We start from the raw sequence: 18,534 nt of genomic DNA on the forward strand, positions 1-18,534 counted from the left end.
TTTAAGGAATGAAACCAAAACAGCTTAATTTGACCAAACGATTGAAACCCGAGTTTTGACTCTGCTCTTCCCCCATGGCTGCAGGCAGTGATGCTTCTGAATGCCAGTTCAGCAGGGTGGTGGGGTCAGTTCTCTTGCCCTTTGGTCCTGCTTGTGGGTTTCCCATTGGGGCATCTGTTGGCCACTGTGAGAACAGGATACTGGACTCAATGATCCACTGGCCTGATCCAGCAGGCTCTTACGTCCTTAGTTGCTAACACGCAGCCACATGCAAATAATTTCAGATATAGACCACCCAGAGACTTTAGGCCAAGCACTTTCTGGCCCGTATGAATTCATGTTTTGATGTTCTTTGAATGAACACAGGCAGCTGCCTTACACAGAGTCAGCTACACTGGCTAGCTCAGTGTTGCATGCATTGGCAGGCAGCCGCTCTGCAGGGTTTCTTCAGGACATGGTGGGGATTGAACCACGGACCTTCTGCATCAAAAGCAGATGCTCTACCAATGGGCCTCCTTGCAGTTTCTTGTTTCTTCGGTCTGAGACTCTTCCTCTGCTTGTTGCAGACACTGCAAGAATTACTAAATCAAGCTGCATAGGTAGGAAGTGATGCAATTGGGTAGACACAGAAGAGCCTGTTGGCGATGGTGGACTTCCCAGCTTAATGGCTCCTCTGCAAGGGGAAAAGAAAAGGAATGGCCAGGAGTGTGATGCATTCTGCAGGTTGAATATCCCCTTCTCTATAATGCAAGTGGGCAATCTGTGGCCCTACAGATTAAGACTCCAGCTCATCACCCCAGCCAACATGGACCATGAAGAAGAGGCCAGTGGCCTGTCTGGTCCAGCATCCTGTTCTCACAGCGACCAGTCAGATGCTTGGGGGAGCACATTAGCACTCTCTCTTCCTGTGGTTTCCAGCAAGTGGTATTCACAAGCACTGCAGCCTCCACCTGCCGAGGCAAAGCATAGCCATCATGTCTAGTAGCCTTTGCTAGTCTTGTTCTATCACTAATCCTTTTTAAGCCGTCCAAGTTGGAAGGCATCGCTGCCCTCTGGAAAGTGAGTTCCATAGTTTAGCCATGCATTGGGTGATGGGAGATGTGGTCCGATGGCATCTGGATGGTCACAGGTTCTCCACCTCTGCTCTGCAAACTACAAACGTATTCGTGACCTTTTGCTTGGAAGGGGCAAATCCAGTTTTCCGGGTGCGTGTAAATAGCCGTTTGCTTTGTTTTACATTAGCCAAAGGACTATTAGATTTGATCAAGTGTGTGGCAGGAACGCGGGGGGAAAGAGTTCAAGTCCTTTCTTCAACCCCTAAAGCAGACAAGCTGGCCTGACTTCAATTCTTTCAACAGTGTTCTGAGAGCCAGGTAATAAATGTCTGCCTTTATGAAAGGCGTGAAGGGCATATGATGCCTATATGCGTGAAGGGCATATAGGCATCATATCCACTTGAGGTGCATGCTATCAGATGTTAGGCTTTCAGTGTTAGTGGTGGGCAAGTTTAGCCCTCAAACCGAATCAATGCTTTCAAATGTAATGCCTTTTGGATTTGGGAATGCAATGCTTCTGGGGAAGGTCTGCAGCTCAGTTGTAGAAGAAGAAGAAGAAGAAGAAGAAGAAGAAGAAGAAGAAGAAGAAGAAGAAGAGTTTGGATTTGATATCCCGCCTTTCACTCCCTTTAAGGAGTCTCAAAGCGGCTAACATTCTCCTTTCCCTTCCCTTCCTCCCCCACAACAAACACTCTGTGAGGTGAGTGGGGCTGAGAGACTTCAAGGAAGTGTGACTGGCCCAAGGTCACCCAGCAGCTGCATGTGGAGGAGCGGAGACGCGAATCCGGTTCCCCAGATTACCGCTCTTAACCACTACACCACACTGGCTCTTTGCATGCAGAAGGTCCAAGGTTCATTCTTTAGCATCTCCTGGTAGGGCTGGGAAACACTTCCTGCTTGGAACCCTGGAGAGAGATTGCCAGAAAGTGTAGACAGTCCTGAGCTGGATGGACCAATGGTCTGACTCCGTACAAGTCAGCTCCCAATGTTTCGGTGCTTCTCCATATGATAGTAGAGAATGGGGGCAGTCAGGGATCTTGAGGGGGATAAAGGTAAAGGGACCCCTGACCATTAGGTCCAGTCATGACCGACTCTGGGGTTGCGGCGCTCATCTCACTTTATTGGCCGAGGGAGCCGCCGTACAGCTTCTGGGTCATGTGGCCAGCATGACTAAGCCTCTTCTGGAGAACCAGAGCAGCACACGGAAATGCCGTTTACCTTCCCGCCAGAGTGGTACCTATTTATCTACTTGCACTTTGATGTGCTTTCGAACTGTTAGGTTGGCAGGAGCAGGGACTGAGCAACGGGAGCTCACCCCGTCGTGGGGATTCAAACCACCAACCTTCTGATCGGCAAGTCCTAGGCTCTGTGGTTTAACCCACAGCGCCAGCCGCGTCCCCTTGTGGGGGCATAGACAATATCCCCTTGAGGGGGATAGACAATAGCTAAATCTCTTCCCTGCACTTGGGACCCAAAAGCATTAAGAACCAAGCCTGCCCTGGCTGAGTGTATAGTCAAGCTTTTTATACCCACCGCCCAGTAATGCATCTTTCTTGATGGTAAAATTTCCTTACCTCCCACCAGTACTTGATGGAAGGAGGATTCTGCTTGTGCTGTAGAACCCCCTACCGCCCACCTAGAATCCTGAAACGCCCACTAGTGTGCGGGAGGGACCAGGTTGACAATCCCTGGTATAGTGGGACGTTAGGAGAAAGTGACAGGATATTGCAGGCTCTTTAGGTGGATTTCTTTTCACAACAGGGCGGCTGACCTTCTGCACTCAGCTATACTTAGGCTGCATCCATTGCACACATTTAAAACACTTGTTATACTGCTTTAACAGTCAGGGCTTCCTCCAATGCATTCTGGGAACCACAGTTTGCTAAGGGGGCTGAGAGTTGTTAGGAGGCCCTTATTCCCTTCACAGAGTTGCAATTCCCAGTAAATTAACAACCCATCCCACTTCCCAGGGAACTCTGGAAATTGTAGGGGAGTTCTTGGAGGGGAATAGAGTTCAAACAACGCTCAGCACCTTTAAGAAACTGCAGCTCCTAGAATTATTTGGGGGAAGACATGACTACTAAAGTGGTACTAGAGTACTTTAAATGCATGGTGTATTATTCAGCAAAACTGGTGCCTGCAATCCACCTGAGAGCCGTGATTTAAGAGGCTTCCTTCGTTCGTGGCTCATCTTTTTTCCTCCGAATCATTTAGGTGGCATCGATTAAGCACCCTTGTTCTCAGCGAGGCTGTAAGAAGCTAATGTTCATGTACTGAATTATAACTTTTGGCAAGGATTCTGGCACAAACGAGCCCGTAATTGAAACCAGCTCATTTTCTTTCCCCCCGCTTCTAATGGAGTGGAAGCTTTTAAAAATGTAATTGATTGATTGGGAAATTATTTTATCCCACTCACCCCCCGCCCCGACCCCTTTACCATATACAGAAAGTTCAACTTCCAGGGAGCCAATAGTTTAGCTGATGGTGGTGGGGTTTTCTTATGGGCCTATGTGAAGATTGCGAGGGGAAGTGCTTTTGTTAACTAACACACAGACATATACACACCACCAGAGTGTTGGCCGTACAATACATAGAGATCCAAAGCAATTCATTGGCTCAGTCATTTTTCAATAAGGTGGTACCTCAGGTTAAGAACTTAATTTGTTCTGGAGGTCTGTTCTTAACCTGAAGCACCACTTTAGCTAATGGGGCCTCGCCTCCTGCTGCCGCCGTGCCGCCGGAGCACGATTTCTGCTCTCATCCTGAAGCAAAGTTCTTAACCCGAGGTACTATTTCTGGGTTAGTGGAGTCTGTAACCTGAAGCGTCTGTAACCTGAAGTGTCTGTAACCCGAGGTACCACTGTATTGTAGCCAGAGATCTTTTTCAATGTTGCTACCTGGGTTATTTTAACTGGACATATCAGGACGCTGAGCATGGGACCATCTCCTTTTAAATGCGTGTTTCCTTCCCCTGAAACATAGCCCTTTGCAGGCTACATAAGAAAAAGACCTTGGGGGATCAGACCAATGGCCTATGTAGTCCAGCATCCTGTTCACACAGTGGCCAACCAGATGCCTGTGAGAAACTGTCAAGCAGGATCTGAGCACATAGGCATTTTCACCTCCTGTCGCTTCCAGCAACTGAAGCATTGCTGCCTCCAACCATGGAGGCAGGACATAGGCGTCATGGCTAGTAGCCATTGAGTCATAGCCATGTTGTCCTGGGTAATTCACCAGGCTTTTAAAACTCCAGCCTATTATCCCTTTTTTGAGGACCCCCCCCCCATGCGCAAAACTCACATAGGTGACACCAAGTGTTGCATGTAACGGAAACTATCCCTTTTGATAACTTAACTCTCTTGATTTCCTGGAATCATAGAATTGTAAGAACTGGAAGGTACCCTGAGGTACCTTCATCTAGTCCAACCCCCTGCAATGAAGGAATTCAGAGGAGGCTTCACTGGTTTGCTTATACTGGTATATAGGTAGCCTTCACTTGGTTGCTTTGTTTAGGTATGCACGCATGCGTGTAACTCATAAGCTTTGCAGAGTTTTGTAGCAAAAGCAAGTTGCAGCCACTTCCTTGGCCTCACAGAGCTTGCAGTGGTGAAATTGTCAATGGGGAGCCCAATAGAAGAGATGGAAGTGGAGAGGCAGGTGAGAGCGCCGACGCGAATGTTTGCCAAGGTTACTATTTGCAATTAAGCATAACGTGTCTGTTGGTTGTGTGTGCAGCAAAGATGAGTTTTTGAGGAACATTTTGAGGAAGAGAGGTGGTTTCGCATGCACTTTCAGAAACAACAAGAGTTCGAGGCGTAAGGGCAGTAAGTGGGAATGGGAAGAGTATTTCAGGATGTAGGGGTGTGTTTGGCCAGCTCAGGATGGTAGAGTCAGAGGAGCAAAGAGCGGGGAAATACCGTATTGGATGTACCGGACCACAGGACGCACCTAGTTTTTAGAGGGGGAAATCAAGGGGGAAAAAATTATCCCCCCCCAGCCCCAAAGAGCAACGGACAGGCTGTGCATTTCCTTTTTAGCCTTGAACAGCATCTTTAGCCTTGCACAACGGGATGGATCGTGCCCGCTGTCCACCGGGGCTGGACTAGATGACTCCTGGGGTTCCCTTCCAACCCTGCAATTCTGTGACCTCGGAAGTTGTTGGGGGTCTCCACCACTGGAGGCTTTTAAGCAGCGGTTGGGGGACCACCTGCCTGGCGTTCTTTAGCTGTGATTCCTACATTGTGAGGGGGCTGGGCTAGATGACCCTCGGGTGGCCCTCCCAACTCTATACAGTCCTACACTTCTGCGGCAGGAGATCCACAGCCACTTCACACAATGCCCACTCCCAATTTTCATTGGAGAGACATGTGGCTTCATTGTCTAGGTAGGTACCCCCCTACCTGCCACTCTTCCCTCACCCCACTTAAGCCGAGGGAATTCCTGTCCAGAGAAGCTCCCAGGTGAGGCAAGGGTTAAGATCTACCTCTGGTAAATGGCTTTGTATCCTCCCTCTTTCCCTTTTCTCTTCTTCTTCTATGCTAGTTCCTTCTCTTGTGTTTTGTTTAATCTGTTTTTATTGTATACTAAAATAAAAGCTGCAAAGTTTCCTTTTTTATAATATTCTCCCCCTCCAAACTAAAACGTTAATCTAGATAAAAACACTGATCCAGAGGAAAATAAGGGGGTGGAGAAAGGACGAAAAAAGAAAAAGAGGTAGAGATAGAGAGATTTCTAAAAAGTTGGCTTCTTTAGCTTTGTGCAGCCTCCCGCGGCTGGAGAGGCGCGCACGGCTAAAGAGGAAGCCTGGGCAGCGAGCGGGATGGATCGCGCTCGCTGCCCGGGCTTCCTCTTTAGCCTTGCGCAGCCTCCCGCGGCTGGAGAGATTGCGCAAGGCTTTTCTAGAGGAGGGAGAAGGGACTGACTGGCCGCGTCAGTCCCTTCTCCCTCCTGGGGAAAAGCCCGCAAGAGCCGCGCGAAGCTTGTGTGTGGCTCTTGGGGGCTTTTCCTGCTTGCCTCCCCCCCTGCATTCGCTCCATAGGATGCACAGACTTTTCCCCTTAGTTTTTAAGATGGAAAAACTGCGTCCTATGGTGCGAAAAATACGGTAAGTACCCATATACAGGCTGGAGAAATGCTGCAGAGGCCTCTAAACAACTTGTGACCAGGATAGCTTAAGGACCGCCTGAGCCTTTACTGTACATCCAGCCCCATCACCGTGATCATCCAGAGGAGAGCTGTTTGTTGTCCCCTGAGTTGCAGAGTCCCGACTGGCATTAATTGTAAGCTGGGCATTTAGTGACTTTGGTCCTCTGCTGTGCGACACTTTTCCAACAGAGATGCAGCAGAGGCAGCCTTGCTTTTTATTTCCAAGTTCCTCTTGAATACTTTTTTTTATGCCAACAGGCCTATTAAATTTTTTCTTGAGTAGCCAGTCATTTTAACGACTCTCTTGTATTGCTTTTAATGTTTTTTTTCCCCCAAATGCTGCTGTCCACTATCTCTCATCTTTTATGAAAAGGTGATATATAAATGCTGTCTGTCTGTCTGTCTATCTATCTATCTATCTATCTAATAGTAAAGCTAAAGACGAGGAGATTAAAATTAGATCCAGAAGGCAATGGGAAGCCAGTGTAAGGGTTTTAACAGCAGGAGGAATGCATATATAGTCTGAAGCTACACATGCTGTAGAATGAGGTGGTAGAGTCCTCTCAAGGTAGTAGAATGGACTGTATCACTTCAAACTGCTGGCGTCAGGGTGCAGTGTTTGAATACTCCCTCATGTAAGAAGCAGCCCTTCTTACATGACGGAAAACTAGCCCAGCAGGGAGTAGGCTGGGCTAGAACCTTAGGGTGCTAGGTTTCTTGTAGACAATTCCTCGCTGCTCCCCACACTGGGAGTGTACAAACGCTATCTTCTACTGCAGACTCTTGTGATCCAATTCCACCACTAATTTCTGCTACTTTGTAGGCCAGGCCTGAGTGAGACACTTAAAGCAGCAGCTGGGAGAAGAGCCATAGCTCAATGGTGGAATATTTGCCTTCTCTGTAGAAGGTTCCTGGTCCAATTCCTGGCATCTCCTGGTAGGACTGGGAATGTCCTCTGTCTGAAACAGTGGGAAGCCGCTGCCAGTCAGTGTCAACAAAACCGAGTTAGGTGGATCAGTGGCCTGACTTCATATTAGGCAGCCTACCTATGTTGACTGGCTGAGTTTGCTTTTTTAGTTACAGTATCGATCACCAGATTTTCAATGTCTGTTCCACTGAGATGCTAGTGTCTTAGAGATGTTTAGTACAGTGGTACCTTAGGTTACATACACTTCAGGTTACATACGCTTCAGGTTACAGATTCTGCTAACCCAGAAATAGTGCTTCAGGTTAAGAACTTCGCTTCAGGATGAGAACAGAAATTGTGCTCCGGCGGCGCGGCAGCAGCAGGAGGCCCCATTAGCTAAAGTGGTGCTTCAGGTTAAGAACAGTTTCAGATTAAGTACGGACCACCGGAACGAATTAAGTACTTAATCTGAGGTACCACTGTATCTCAGCTGTAAATGTCCACCCTCCATAAATCTTGTTTGTGTGATCAACATTCTGCAAAAAAAAAAAACAACTCCCGCGTTTCCTTTCCAACACATGGTTCTTTATGTATTTTCTTTTAAAAATTTGCCAATGTTAAATTAAAACCCCACACCAAATTGATTGGGAGATGGTAAATAGGATGGTAAGTAGAACCATGCAGGATCAATCCAATGGGCTATCTAATTCAGCATCCTTTTCTCACAGTGGCCAACCTGGTGCCTATGGAAAGTCCACAAGGAGGGTAAAAGCACAATCAGTCTTCTCTCCCGTCCATGTTCTCCAGCATCTGGTATTCAGAGGCAGTGCTGAGCTAGATGGACCAGTGACCAAACTAAGCATAAGGCAGTTTCCAGTGTCCTAAATTAGACTTCCCTGTGGTAGTGGCTGTAGTACAGTCCAAAGGCCCGTCCGGTCTGGTAACCTGCCTTCACAGTGGCCAACCAGGTGTCTTTGGGAAGCCTGGAGGCAGGACTAAGATTATTGTTGATGAACTGGAAACTTAAGAAGATGCTGCACTCTCAAACCATAAAAAACAGTGACAACTCTTAAAATTATCCAACTCTTAAAATTATTGAAATTACAATACAGCTTCACTACTGAGGAACCTCTACATGTCTTGACACTGAACTGCACATCACAGAGGGATTTGGGTCACACAAAGTGCTGGCTGGGTCCGTTGGTCTGAGGGAAGCTGTAGTCCCATGGATACTAAGCTGCTGAAGGCTGAGATAATATATCTGTTTGGTGTAGTTCAAATGCCCGCAAAACACTTTAAAGAATATTGGCAACGTTCCTCTTTGCCTGATGAGTATCTGTCAGGCATCCTACAGGCTCATTTTATTGTGCACAGTATCCAGGTGAATATTTATTTCATCCACTGTGGAACCCAAGGTGGCGGTTTCCTTCCCCTGTTTTGTTTTATTTATTTTGTTTTTATTTATTTACAAGGTTACTTAGTCTAAACTACCTCTAAAGAGCTCATCGTCATGCACATTCTTCCCACTCCCTTATCATCTTTATTCAGCTCATAGTGGTGAGGAGGAATGGAAGTTCCCCCAGAATGTCTGCTTTATATATATTATTTACACAATGGGCCCCATGTGATTGGCTAATTCCGGGATTCTCCTGTAGGCCAATCAGGTTGTGGATTCACTTCCACCTGGAGCTGGATTGTGTGGCTCCTGTGGACCAATCAGACTGCTGCATTCTGAATCCTATTGTTCTAGGACCAATCAGACTGCTGCATTTTGGATTCTATTCAACTCAGTACATAACATCATCCCAACAACCCTGTGAGGTAGATTAGGCTGAGAGTTCTTGTCAGGCCCTTGGGATTTGAACCCAGGTCTCCCAATGCGGCACTCCGAACACTGCACCTATCCAGGTTATTGTGACCCGAGGTGCCCACTTGAGAAGAGTAACTCAAAGGAATTCCTCTGCAGATTAGTGTCTGTGGAACTGATTCCTTGAAGGCAGATGCTTAGAAAAACCACTGCCTTAGGTGTAGCTCGTCTTTTGTACAAATGAATCTGCCTGCCTGTATTTTCTGGCAGTCATGACTGGGAGCAGTTAATCTTTCATGGTGCAGGGAAGCAAGTAAGGGAATTAATTGGCTTTTGTAAAGGGAAGTCATTAAACAGGAGTAGCTGGGAGAACCTAATCTTGCCACTTTATCAGATGAATCTGCCTGGAGTGGAGTGGGGGGTGGGGTGGGGGAGGGGGAGTGCTTTTTATTAATCAAGGGTTCCTTCATAATGAAAGCAAGAACAGGGTTTTTTGGGGGTTTTTACACACATAAAATCCCACATACCAAATGCTTAACTTTGTGGCCTCTGAACGACTGCAGATCCCTACAGTTTCTGCCTTGAGTTTCTGTATTCCTGTGACACTCAGAGAAGGGAAGTAACCCAAAATTAATGTTTGTTTATCTCTTTCTGGCTTTGGTGGTTGTGGGGAAGAAGCTGCTTCGGGTTGACTTTTGTTTAATTTTAGGGAGGAGAAACTTTTGTTTCCTTGATACGATCTCTAAAGAATGAATCAAATATGTTCTGTGTTTGGCTGTTTTGAAACTACTTGCTCACAGTAAGCCATAGTTGTGTCGGTCTGGGCTAAAAAAAAATGAATTGGTAAGGTGAGAGAAAAGGGTAAGGGGCAGAGAAGAGTGGTCTCTCCCCCTCCCCCAAAAATGCAATTGGGAGGAACATAAGTAGAACATTGTGGGCCATCTAGTCCAGCATACTGTTCTCACAGTGGCCACCCAGATGCCCCAATAGGAATTCCGCAAGGAGGACTTGAACACAAGACCACGCTCTCCTCTTGCGGTTTCCTGCAACCGGTCTTCAGAAGCACACAGGCTCCTGACAGTGGAGGCAGAGTAGACATCATGGCAAGCAGCCCAAAAGAAAAGACCCTTTTTACAAACGGCCTGTCGCGTCATTTAAAAAAGAGGAAACGCATCACTGAGAAAGAAGACAAAAGCGGGCACAGATTTGCATCTGCTAACTTATGTGTGTCGATACACTTTTAGAAATAATTACTGTAATTGAAACAGTAGGAAGGGACTGTGATCAGGTGACCCGAGTGACTGCTCAGTCTGTGCTGCTAACTGTTGATGAGCAGCTTCAAGACCCCTCTTGTTCTCCTTTCTTGGTGGTGCCAAATGTCCAAATCTTAACCTCTGTTCTTTTTTATTATTTTGACTGCCTGCTTTTACTGTAATGGTGCTCCGGCTGAAGCAAACACCTCCGTGAGTTTCTGTATTCACAGAAGGGCTGGCTCATCTCTGCTCACAGAAGTAGGATCTCAATAGATGCCCTATCTTAAATTGTGCCTTCTTATTTTCTGATTGGCTTGCCAGATACTTTGCATGTGCCTGGACAAAAAAAGAGTTTAATAGCCTAAATTACACTTAACATATATTCATTTTAATGGACATTTTATTTATTTTCTGTCAGATTTCATTTTGTTGTTATCCAGTCCATATCTGTAGGACAGGCTAGGTTGATAGAATTCTGATAAATTAATCCACTGTGCTGACTTTAATATGTATTGGGCATATCAACAGCAATTTTTCTGCTCCTCCTGACTTTATTATGCTGGAAAAAAACCCCAAACCACTTTCATCTGTTTCCAAATAGGCTGGTAGTTTAAGTATATGTAAATTACTTTAAAATGTGTGAGTATTTTAAATTCTAATGCCACATTAAATAGTCAACCTTTCCTTCCTTTTCTTAGTCATGTGTGAACAGATCAGTTGATTGTCTAAAACTATTGGTGAGCCTCCAGTATAAAATAAGAAGAACACATTTAAAGAGTGCTTTATTTTTGCACCTCTTGAGTGTTTTCAGGTCAGATTCTGAACATTGATAATGTCTGGAACAAAGCTGTCTAACATAACTAAAAATGTTCTACCTTTGTGCAGGGAAGGAAGAAAAGGTGACAGCTATAAAACTATCTGGTTACTGAGCAGAGACTTTCCCCCCTCATCTTTTCCTGCCAAAAGCACACTTCTTGTAGGTAGAAATTATAGGTGGAAATTTGAGAAGAGAACATTGGGTAGTCTAGACTTCGTGGTCTTTGAAAGCCTGGAGCAGACACTGAATGTGTATGTTGGCCATAATTGTCCCTTGGGTGGCTCTTGTTTTTTGGGTCTGACTTGAGAGAGACCTGCAACAGAAACCTTGCATTACAGTGGCGACGGCAGTCTATGATAAGTCACATTCTTCACACCATACATTTAAAGCACCATGATGTCGCTTTCAACAGTCATGGCTTCTCCTAAAAAAATTCCTGAGAGTTGCAGTTTGTAAGGGTGCTGAGAGTTGATAGGGCACAGCTACTCCCTTGCCTGAAGTACAATTCCCAGAGTTTCCTGGGAAGAGGGATTGATTGTTCAACCGCTTTGGGAACAATGTATGGTTTTGAGTGTGGCCTTGCTGTCCAGATTAGCTTGGTTCTGCCATAATGCACTGTTGAGGGATTTTGAACAGATTTGCAGTGTGCCCAGTCATTGCTGCTTGTGACTGTTAAAATGATAGAATCTCACACTGAAATGCGTACCTGGTGGATTCAGACAAACACTAAGACAGTCTCTCCCGACTTAGTGCTCGCCAGATGTTTTGGCACCACAACTCTTTATCAGTCTCACCTGCCACAATTCACAAGCCTCTTAGAATGTCAACACACACGTAGGTGAGGATGTTCTCCTAGACATTATGTGCTTGAACCTCCATAAAGCATTCAACAAACTCCCTTGCAAAAGGTCCTTGACCTTACATTCATGGGCTGAGCTGTCAGGAAGGGGCTTCAGGTTTGATCCCCAGCATTATCAGGTAGGGGTGGGAATGTCCAAGGACTATGGCTCTGACTCTGTATAAAGCAGCTTCCTACGTTCACTCAAAGAATGACATAATGTGAATTCATATGGGCCAGAAAGTGCTTGGTCTAAAGACTCTGGATTGTCTATACCTGAAATTATCAGCTTATGGTCATGGGTATGTATCTAAACGCCTAGGTTTCAGTCCTTTGGTCAAAAGAAGTGATGTGGGTTAATTTCTTAGACGGCTGCAGGACAAGTACTTCACCCCATCTGTCTTATCAGAGAAACCCTCTTACTGTTCAGCAGGATCCGTCCTCAGGGCAGCAGGTAGGAAGCTTTAGAAATGAGATATAGATGAGATGCCGTCTTTGCGATTTTGGTCACAATAAGCACAGCTCTACAGCCAGGGCAGAGGGCTCTTATCAATACAGTGAGTTAGACCCATTGGTCTAGCTAGCTCAGCATTGGCTACACTGACTGGCAGCAGCTCTCCAGGGGTTCAGATGGAGTTCGCCCCCAGCCCTATCTGGAGATGTCAGGAATCGAACGTGGGACCTTCTGCCTGCAAAGCAAATGCTCATCCACTGAGCTGGGGGCATTAAAGATCGTGTGCCAATCAAAACACAGGCGAGGCCTCTTTGGTCATTACCAGACCCCACCTGTCCAGTGCTTAGAACAGCAGAGCATCTGCTTTCTCCCCAAGATCTTCAGGTAGGACTGGGAATATCCCCTGCCTGAACCCCTGCAGGACAGCAACCTGTCAGTCTGTGTAATGCTGAGCTAGATGGACCAAAGGTTTGACTCGGTAGAAGGCAGCCTCCTATGTTCCTATAGTCTCCACGAATATGCAAACAGCGCGGTTTTGCGTAACTGGTTTATGGTCTTCTACTCTGCAGAACGTGGTCCAGCACCATCCCTGGCAAGGTTGAGTTCTTCTCCAGCGAGGGCTCGGACACCTCTCTCCCCATCCCCATTGTGCCGCTGCCTGGTGTGGATGACTCTTACCCGCCCCAGAAGAAATCGTTCATGATGCTCAAGTACATGCATGACCACTACTTGGACCAGTACGAATGGTTCATGCGGGCAGACGACGATGTTTACGTCAAGGGGTACAAGCTGGAGAACTTCCTTCGGAGCTTGAACAGCAGCGAGCCCCTCTTCCTTGGGCAGACGGGTCTGGGCACCACGGAAGAAATGGGGAAGCTGGCCTTGGAGCCCGGGGAGAACTTCTGCATGGGGGGCCCAGGCGTCATCATGAGCCGGGAAGTCCTGCGGAGGATGGTCCCTCATATCGGGGAGTGCCTTCGAGAGATGTACACGACCCACGAGGATGTGGAGATTGGGAGATGCGTGCGGAGGTTTGCAGGAGTGCAGTGTGTCTGGTCTTACGAGGTATGTAGCTGGTATGGTCCGGGGTAACGGTGTGTGGGAGGAAGGGAGTGTTGAAGACTTCTGGCTGTTTCTGCAGCAGGGTCCCTGTCTCCAGTATCCCAGAGTCTCTCAATCAGCATGGAAGGTGGGAGCATTTTGGCCACTGTGTGCTCCAAAGCTAAGTATTTAGGAGCACTGAAAACACAAGTTTCAAGAGAATGGTTTGCAAGTTCCATTGCACACCATTCTCTTGAAACTTGTGCTTTCGGTGCTCCTGAAACTTGTGTTTTCAGTGCTTACATATAAAGGGACTTCATGGAAAACACAACTTAAGTCGCTCAGAAAGAAGACATTGGAACACTCCAAATTATTTGTCCATGGAGATCAGCATTGATGATTCTAGTGCCTCCTTTTAATTTATTTATTTAATTCTAAGGTTGTTGTATAATCTTAGAAGGGGTGTTGCTGTAGCCATTATGAAGGGGCCCTGAAATTCTGAATCTACCACTACACTAGTGCTGATGGGGAGAGCTTTAAATGTTTTTTAATACTTCTTTTTTAGCTCATATTAATGAAGAACTGTTGTGCTTTGAGAAAAATGCAAATTTAGGTGACATATCTGTCTGGAAATCTCTCTTGCTGTGTGTGTGTTCTCCCCCCTCCCCTGAGCAACCCACAGCATATGGACTGAAAACTAGTATTCCTCAAATTGTGTGCGATCGTTGGAGGCCTTCCAGGAAATCTGCTTTCAGATCCAATGGTTTTGATTTTGAGGAATTTCGGTTAAATTTTAATCTAGGCAAATATTCATCTCTGCAATGTGTGGCGGGGTGGGATGGGGGGGGGGCGGATGAGAAAATTTTGGCGTTCAGTACCCTTTGTTACATTTTGATTAAGTTTGGTTTATGTTTGTTCATTGCAGTTCAGTAAGTCCCTAGCTTGCCTTAAGCTCTTTAGCACTGAGGCAAAGCCCAGAGGATAACTGAAGGAGAAAATGTGGTTTTCCTTTCTTCTCTTATGGACATCTTGCTGAAGACAGCAACTTGGCGAACTACCACCCAAACTCAGGATGTGCGTGCGAGAAATCTTAAATTGAGACAGGAAGTTAAAGGTGTGAGACAGGAAGTTAAAGGTGTGAGACAGGAAGTTAAATTGTGAACCATTAGGCAATACTCCGATGTTTGGCTTATATAGATCTTAAATCTTCAGTGTTGCTAGGATAATGTTTAACAGAGCCTTCTCCAACCTGGTGCCCTCTAGGTATTTTGGTCTACAACTCAAATCAGCTGTATGATGGGATGATGGGAGTTGTAGTCCAAGATATCTGGAAAACTCCAGGCTGGGGGAGGCCGTTTTCTTCAGCTCTCTTCTTTATAAGGAAAGGTGGCCAAAAAAATAGCATTGTTAGTCATCACTGCCACCATCTCATGTGTTCTAATTAGTGCCAGAGGCAGATCTAAATACAGTGGTACCTCGGGTTACAGACGCTTCAGGTTACAGACTCCGCTAACCCAGAAATATTACCTCGGGTTAAGAACTTTGCTTCAGGATGAGAACAGAAATCGTGCTCCGGCTCCCATTAGCTAAAGTGGTGCTTCAGGTTAAGAACAGTTGCAGGTTAAGAACAGACCTCCAGAATGAATTACAATGGTACCTCAGGTTACATACGCTTCAGGTTACATACGCTTCAGGTTACAGACTCTGCTAACCCAGAAATAGTGCTTCAGGTTAAGAACTTTGCTTCAGGATGAGAACAGAAATCGTGCTCCGGTGGTGCGGCGGCAGCGGGAGGCCCCAATAGCTAAAGTGGTGCTTCAGATTAAGAACAGTTTCAGGTTAAGAACGGACCTCCAGAACGAATTAAGTTCTTAACCTGAAGTACCACTGTAACCTCTGCATTTTAAATTTATTCCGAAAGGGAAGCAACCGTTGCTTCTTTGTCAGTCTGTGGTGCAACCTGCGATCTTTTTGCACCATGCAAAAGCCAACCAGTTTGCAAGAGCTTCCTGAATCACCTTGCAGATGGGACTTTAACATGCCCTGTGCCAGTGACACCCATCCCCCCCATTCCATTGCATTCCTCTTTCCCCTTTTTATTTTTTAGTGCTGAGCTTGAGGGAGAATACCCTGAAACCCGAAAGCTAGCTTTGGTATGCTTAGTTGACTGGTCTGTATTAGAGAGGTTATTCTGAAACTGTTCACATAAACTCTTACCTTTTCTCCCTGATCTCAGTTCCTGACTGATCAGAATCACTCTGTATTTCATCTTCCTGTTTTCATACATGGTCTAAGTCACACTCTCTTTCTCTCAAGCTTTGAGAACCCAGGTAGTCAACAAGAGGGGAAGGTTAAAACATGTACCTGCAAAATATACTCTTGTAAGAAACCAAACAACCCCCTGAGGAAGGAATTCAGTGGTCAAGCATCTGCCTTGCATGCAGGAGGTCCAAAGTACGACCCCTGTGCCTCCAGGTAGAGCTGAGAGAGAGAGAGAGAGAGAGAGAGAGAGAGAGAGAGAGAGAGAGAGAGAGAGAGAGATTTTGTCTAAAATCCTGGGCAGCTGCTGCCAGTCAGTGTAGACTACTGAACTATATGGATCACTGGTTTGACTCAAGTTCCTAAGTTCCATGTTTGAGCACCTGACTCACCACTGAGAGCTGAACAAGAAAATGAATGGGCTGTCACCATCCACCTACAGTGGTACGCTTCAGGTTACATACGCTTCAGGTTACAGACTCCGCTAGCCCAGAAATAGTACCTCGGGTTAAGAACTTTGCTTCAGGATGAGAACAGAAATCGTGCTCCAGCAACATGGCGGCAGTGGGAGGCCCCATTAGCTAAAGTGGTGCTTCAGGTTAAGAACAGTTTCAGGTTAAGAACGGACCTCCAGAACGAATTACGTACTTAACCCAAGGTACCACTTTATTTGCATTACCCATTTTTAAGGCAGGAGTTTAGAGAGTTGGGGTTACTTTATCAGTAAAAAGGGCACAGAAACATCCTCCCATGTGACCCCTAGTCCATTGCTCAAAACACACTCCTTCTCTGGAAGTAAACTGAGACGATAGAATAGTGTTTGCTGTTCTCTAAGAGTTGAGGAGATACGTTTTGATTTAGTTTTGTTTCATTTGTATGCCGCTTTCCCACAGTGAGCCGTGTCCAAAATAGCTTGCAAGAAACAAAATGCAGAACTTTGAGGGTGTGTGTACACGCAGTAGAGAAAAACCAGTTTGCAAAATGTACCTATACTGTACATACACAGAGGACGAAAACATGGAACTCACTGCCACAGGAGGCAGTGATGGCCACCAACTTGAATGGCTATAAAAGAGGGTTGGGCAAATTCCTGGAGGGTAAGTCTATCAGTGGCTACTAGTCATGGTGTTTATGCTCTGCCTCCACCTTGAGAGGCAGCAGTGCTTCTAAATACCAGTTCCTGGGAACCACAGGAAGGGAGAGCGTTCTTGCACACGGTAACTACTTGAGGGTTTCCCATGGGCATCTGGGTGGCCTTTTTGAGAAACAGGATGCTGGACTGGCTGGACCATTGATCTGATCCAGTGGGGCTCTTCTTATAGTCTAAAAGTAAAGGTAAAGGGACCCTGACCATTAGGTCCAGTCGTGACCGATTCTGGTAGAGAGCCAGCATACAGCTTCCGGGTCATGTGGCCAGCATGACTAAGCTGCTTCTGGCGAACCAGAGCAGCGCACGAAAACGCCGTTTACCTTCCCGCCGGAGTGGTACCTATTTATCTACTTGCACTTTGACGTGCTTTCGAACCGCTAGGTTGGCAGGAGGAGGGACCGAGCAACGAGAGCTCACCCCGTCACGGGGATTCGAACCGCCAACCTTCTGATCGGCAAGTCCTAGGCTTTGTGGTTTAACCCACAGCACCACCCGCGTCCCTTTCTTAGAGTCTTACAAATCAGCTATTTAGCAAACACAGAATAAATTCATTATTATGAAAAGTAAAACAATCTAGTCACAAATATATAAGTACAGAGCAAAGAGAAAGCTAATGTGCAATAAACTTCCAGTTTGCTGAAAGAGTCTCAGCAGACTGGTTTAAATAGATTTCAGAAGGGAGGGGGTCTTCCTTACCAGGTTGGATGATTTAACAGCTGGCTCCAGAGGAGGCCGACAGCTGCAAAAGGGAAATGCTTGGTGGGGGCGGGGAGAGACTGATGGCAAGTCCTCTTCCTTCGCCTCCCAGAAGTTCCGTTTGCTTGTGGCAGTCCACATTTCATTTACTGTTAAGCTACAACGCACAGACCCCATTCTATATGTGCATGGCATGTGTATATATCAGACATGTTCAACCGGTCGACTGTGATCGACAGGTAGATCGCCAAGATGCTGCAGGTCAATCGTGCGATTGAAGAAATTGATCGCCTGCATGCTCCTGATCGGTAGCTCCGTGCCCCATGCCCTGCCCCCGTTGCTATGTCCTAATTCCGCTGCCGCTGTGAAAGCTTGTATTCACTCCCTTAGCGTAGTGTTGTTGTAGAGTTTTTATGCACCCCCAGAAAAAAATAGCTCAACAACTCTTGGCAATGACAATGGGTAGATCATTGCCAGTTTTATTATACTGGGAGTACATTGCAGTCTCTAGAGAGTTGGACGTGTCTGACATATATGAATGAAAAGAGGCCACTTTTGTGTCTCATTTGGCCCTATTGTAGGCTATTTACCAGGTCAAACCCTAAAAGCCAAGTGAGAATCTACTAAAGGGCATCTGTAGCCTGCCTTGAACATAATGTGGGCAGATGGCAGCTAAGCGATGGCACAGAAAGGTAATCTCTATGACACCCCACGATACTACTCGCCGGCGATTGTGCCCAGCTTTGCCCTGAGAAAGTAGCTTTCTTTCTCTTTCACCAGAGATTATAAAAGGAATTGTGCAGCTGTACTTCTTAAAAAGACAGGGCTGCGCTAGTCTGGCTACGCTACTTTTATATCCTGGTATCTTCCGAATGACCTTCATCGGGTGATAGTAGAGAGGAGGAGACAGGGTAGACATTGCAGCTGCTTTGTATATATGGGTTGGTGCCTGGGAAGAAGGGGAGGCCAGCTTTCGTGAGAAGATGCGCTGTTAATCTGCTTCCAGTTAGTTAGAATGACCTCTCCTAAGGGAGTAAGCTGTTGGCTGTTGAAACTGATAGGGCATTGGCGTGCAATGCAGGCGATGGCAAGCTGAATGGGTGGTTGTGTGG

General features: G+C 46.4%; 1 protein-coding gene across 1 annotated transcript in view; it reads left to right on the top strand.

The window, feature by feature from the left end:
* CHSY1 (chondroitin sulfate synthase 1) overlaps positions 1 to 18,534 on the top strand; it is a 97,538-nt gene that overhangs the window by 2,090 nt on the left and 76,914 nt on the right. The window contains exon 2 of the mRNA XM_081171116.1: positions 12,846 to 13,341. Coding sequence (XP_081027242.1) covers positions 12,846 to 13,341 — 496 coding nt within the window. The remainder of the gene's footprint in view (positions 1 to 12,845; positions 13,342 to 18,534) is intronic.

This window comes from Podarcis bocagei (assembly GCF_964188305.1).
Source record: "Podarcis bocagei genome assembly, chromosome: 14".
Classification (NCBI taxonomy): domain Eukaryota; kingdom Metazoa; phylum Chordata; class Lepidosauria; order Squamata; family Lacertidae; genus Podarcis; species Podarcis bocagei.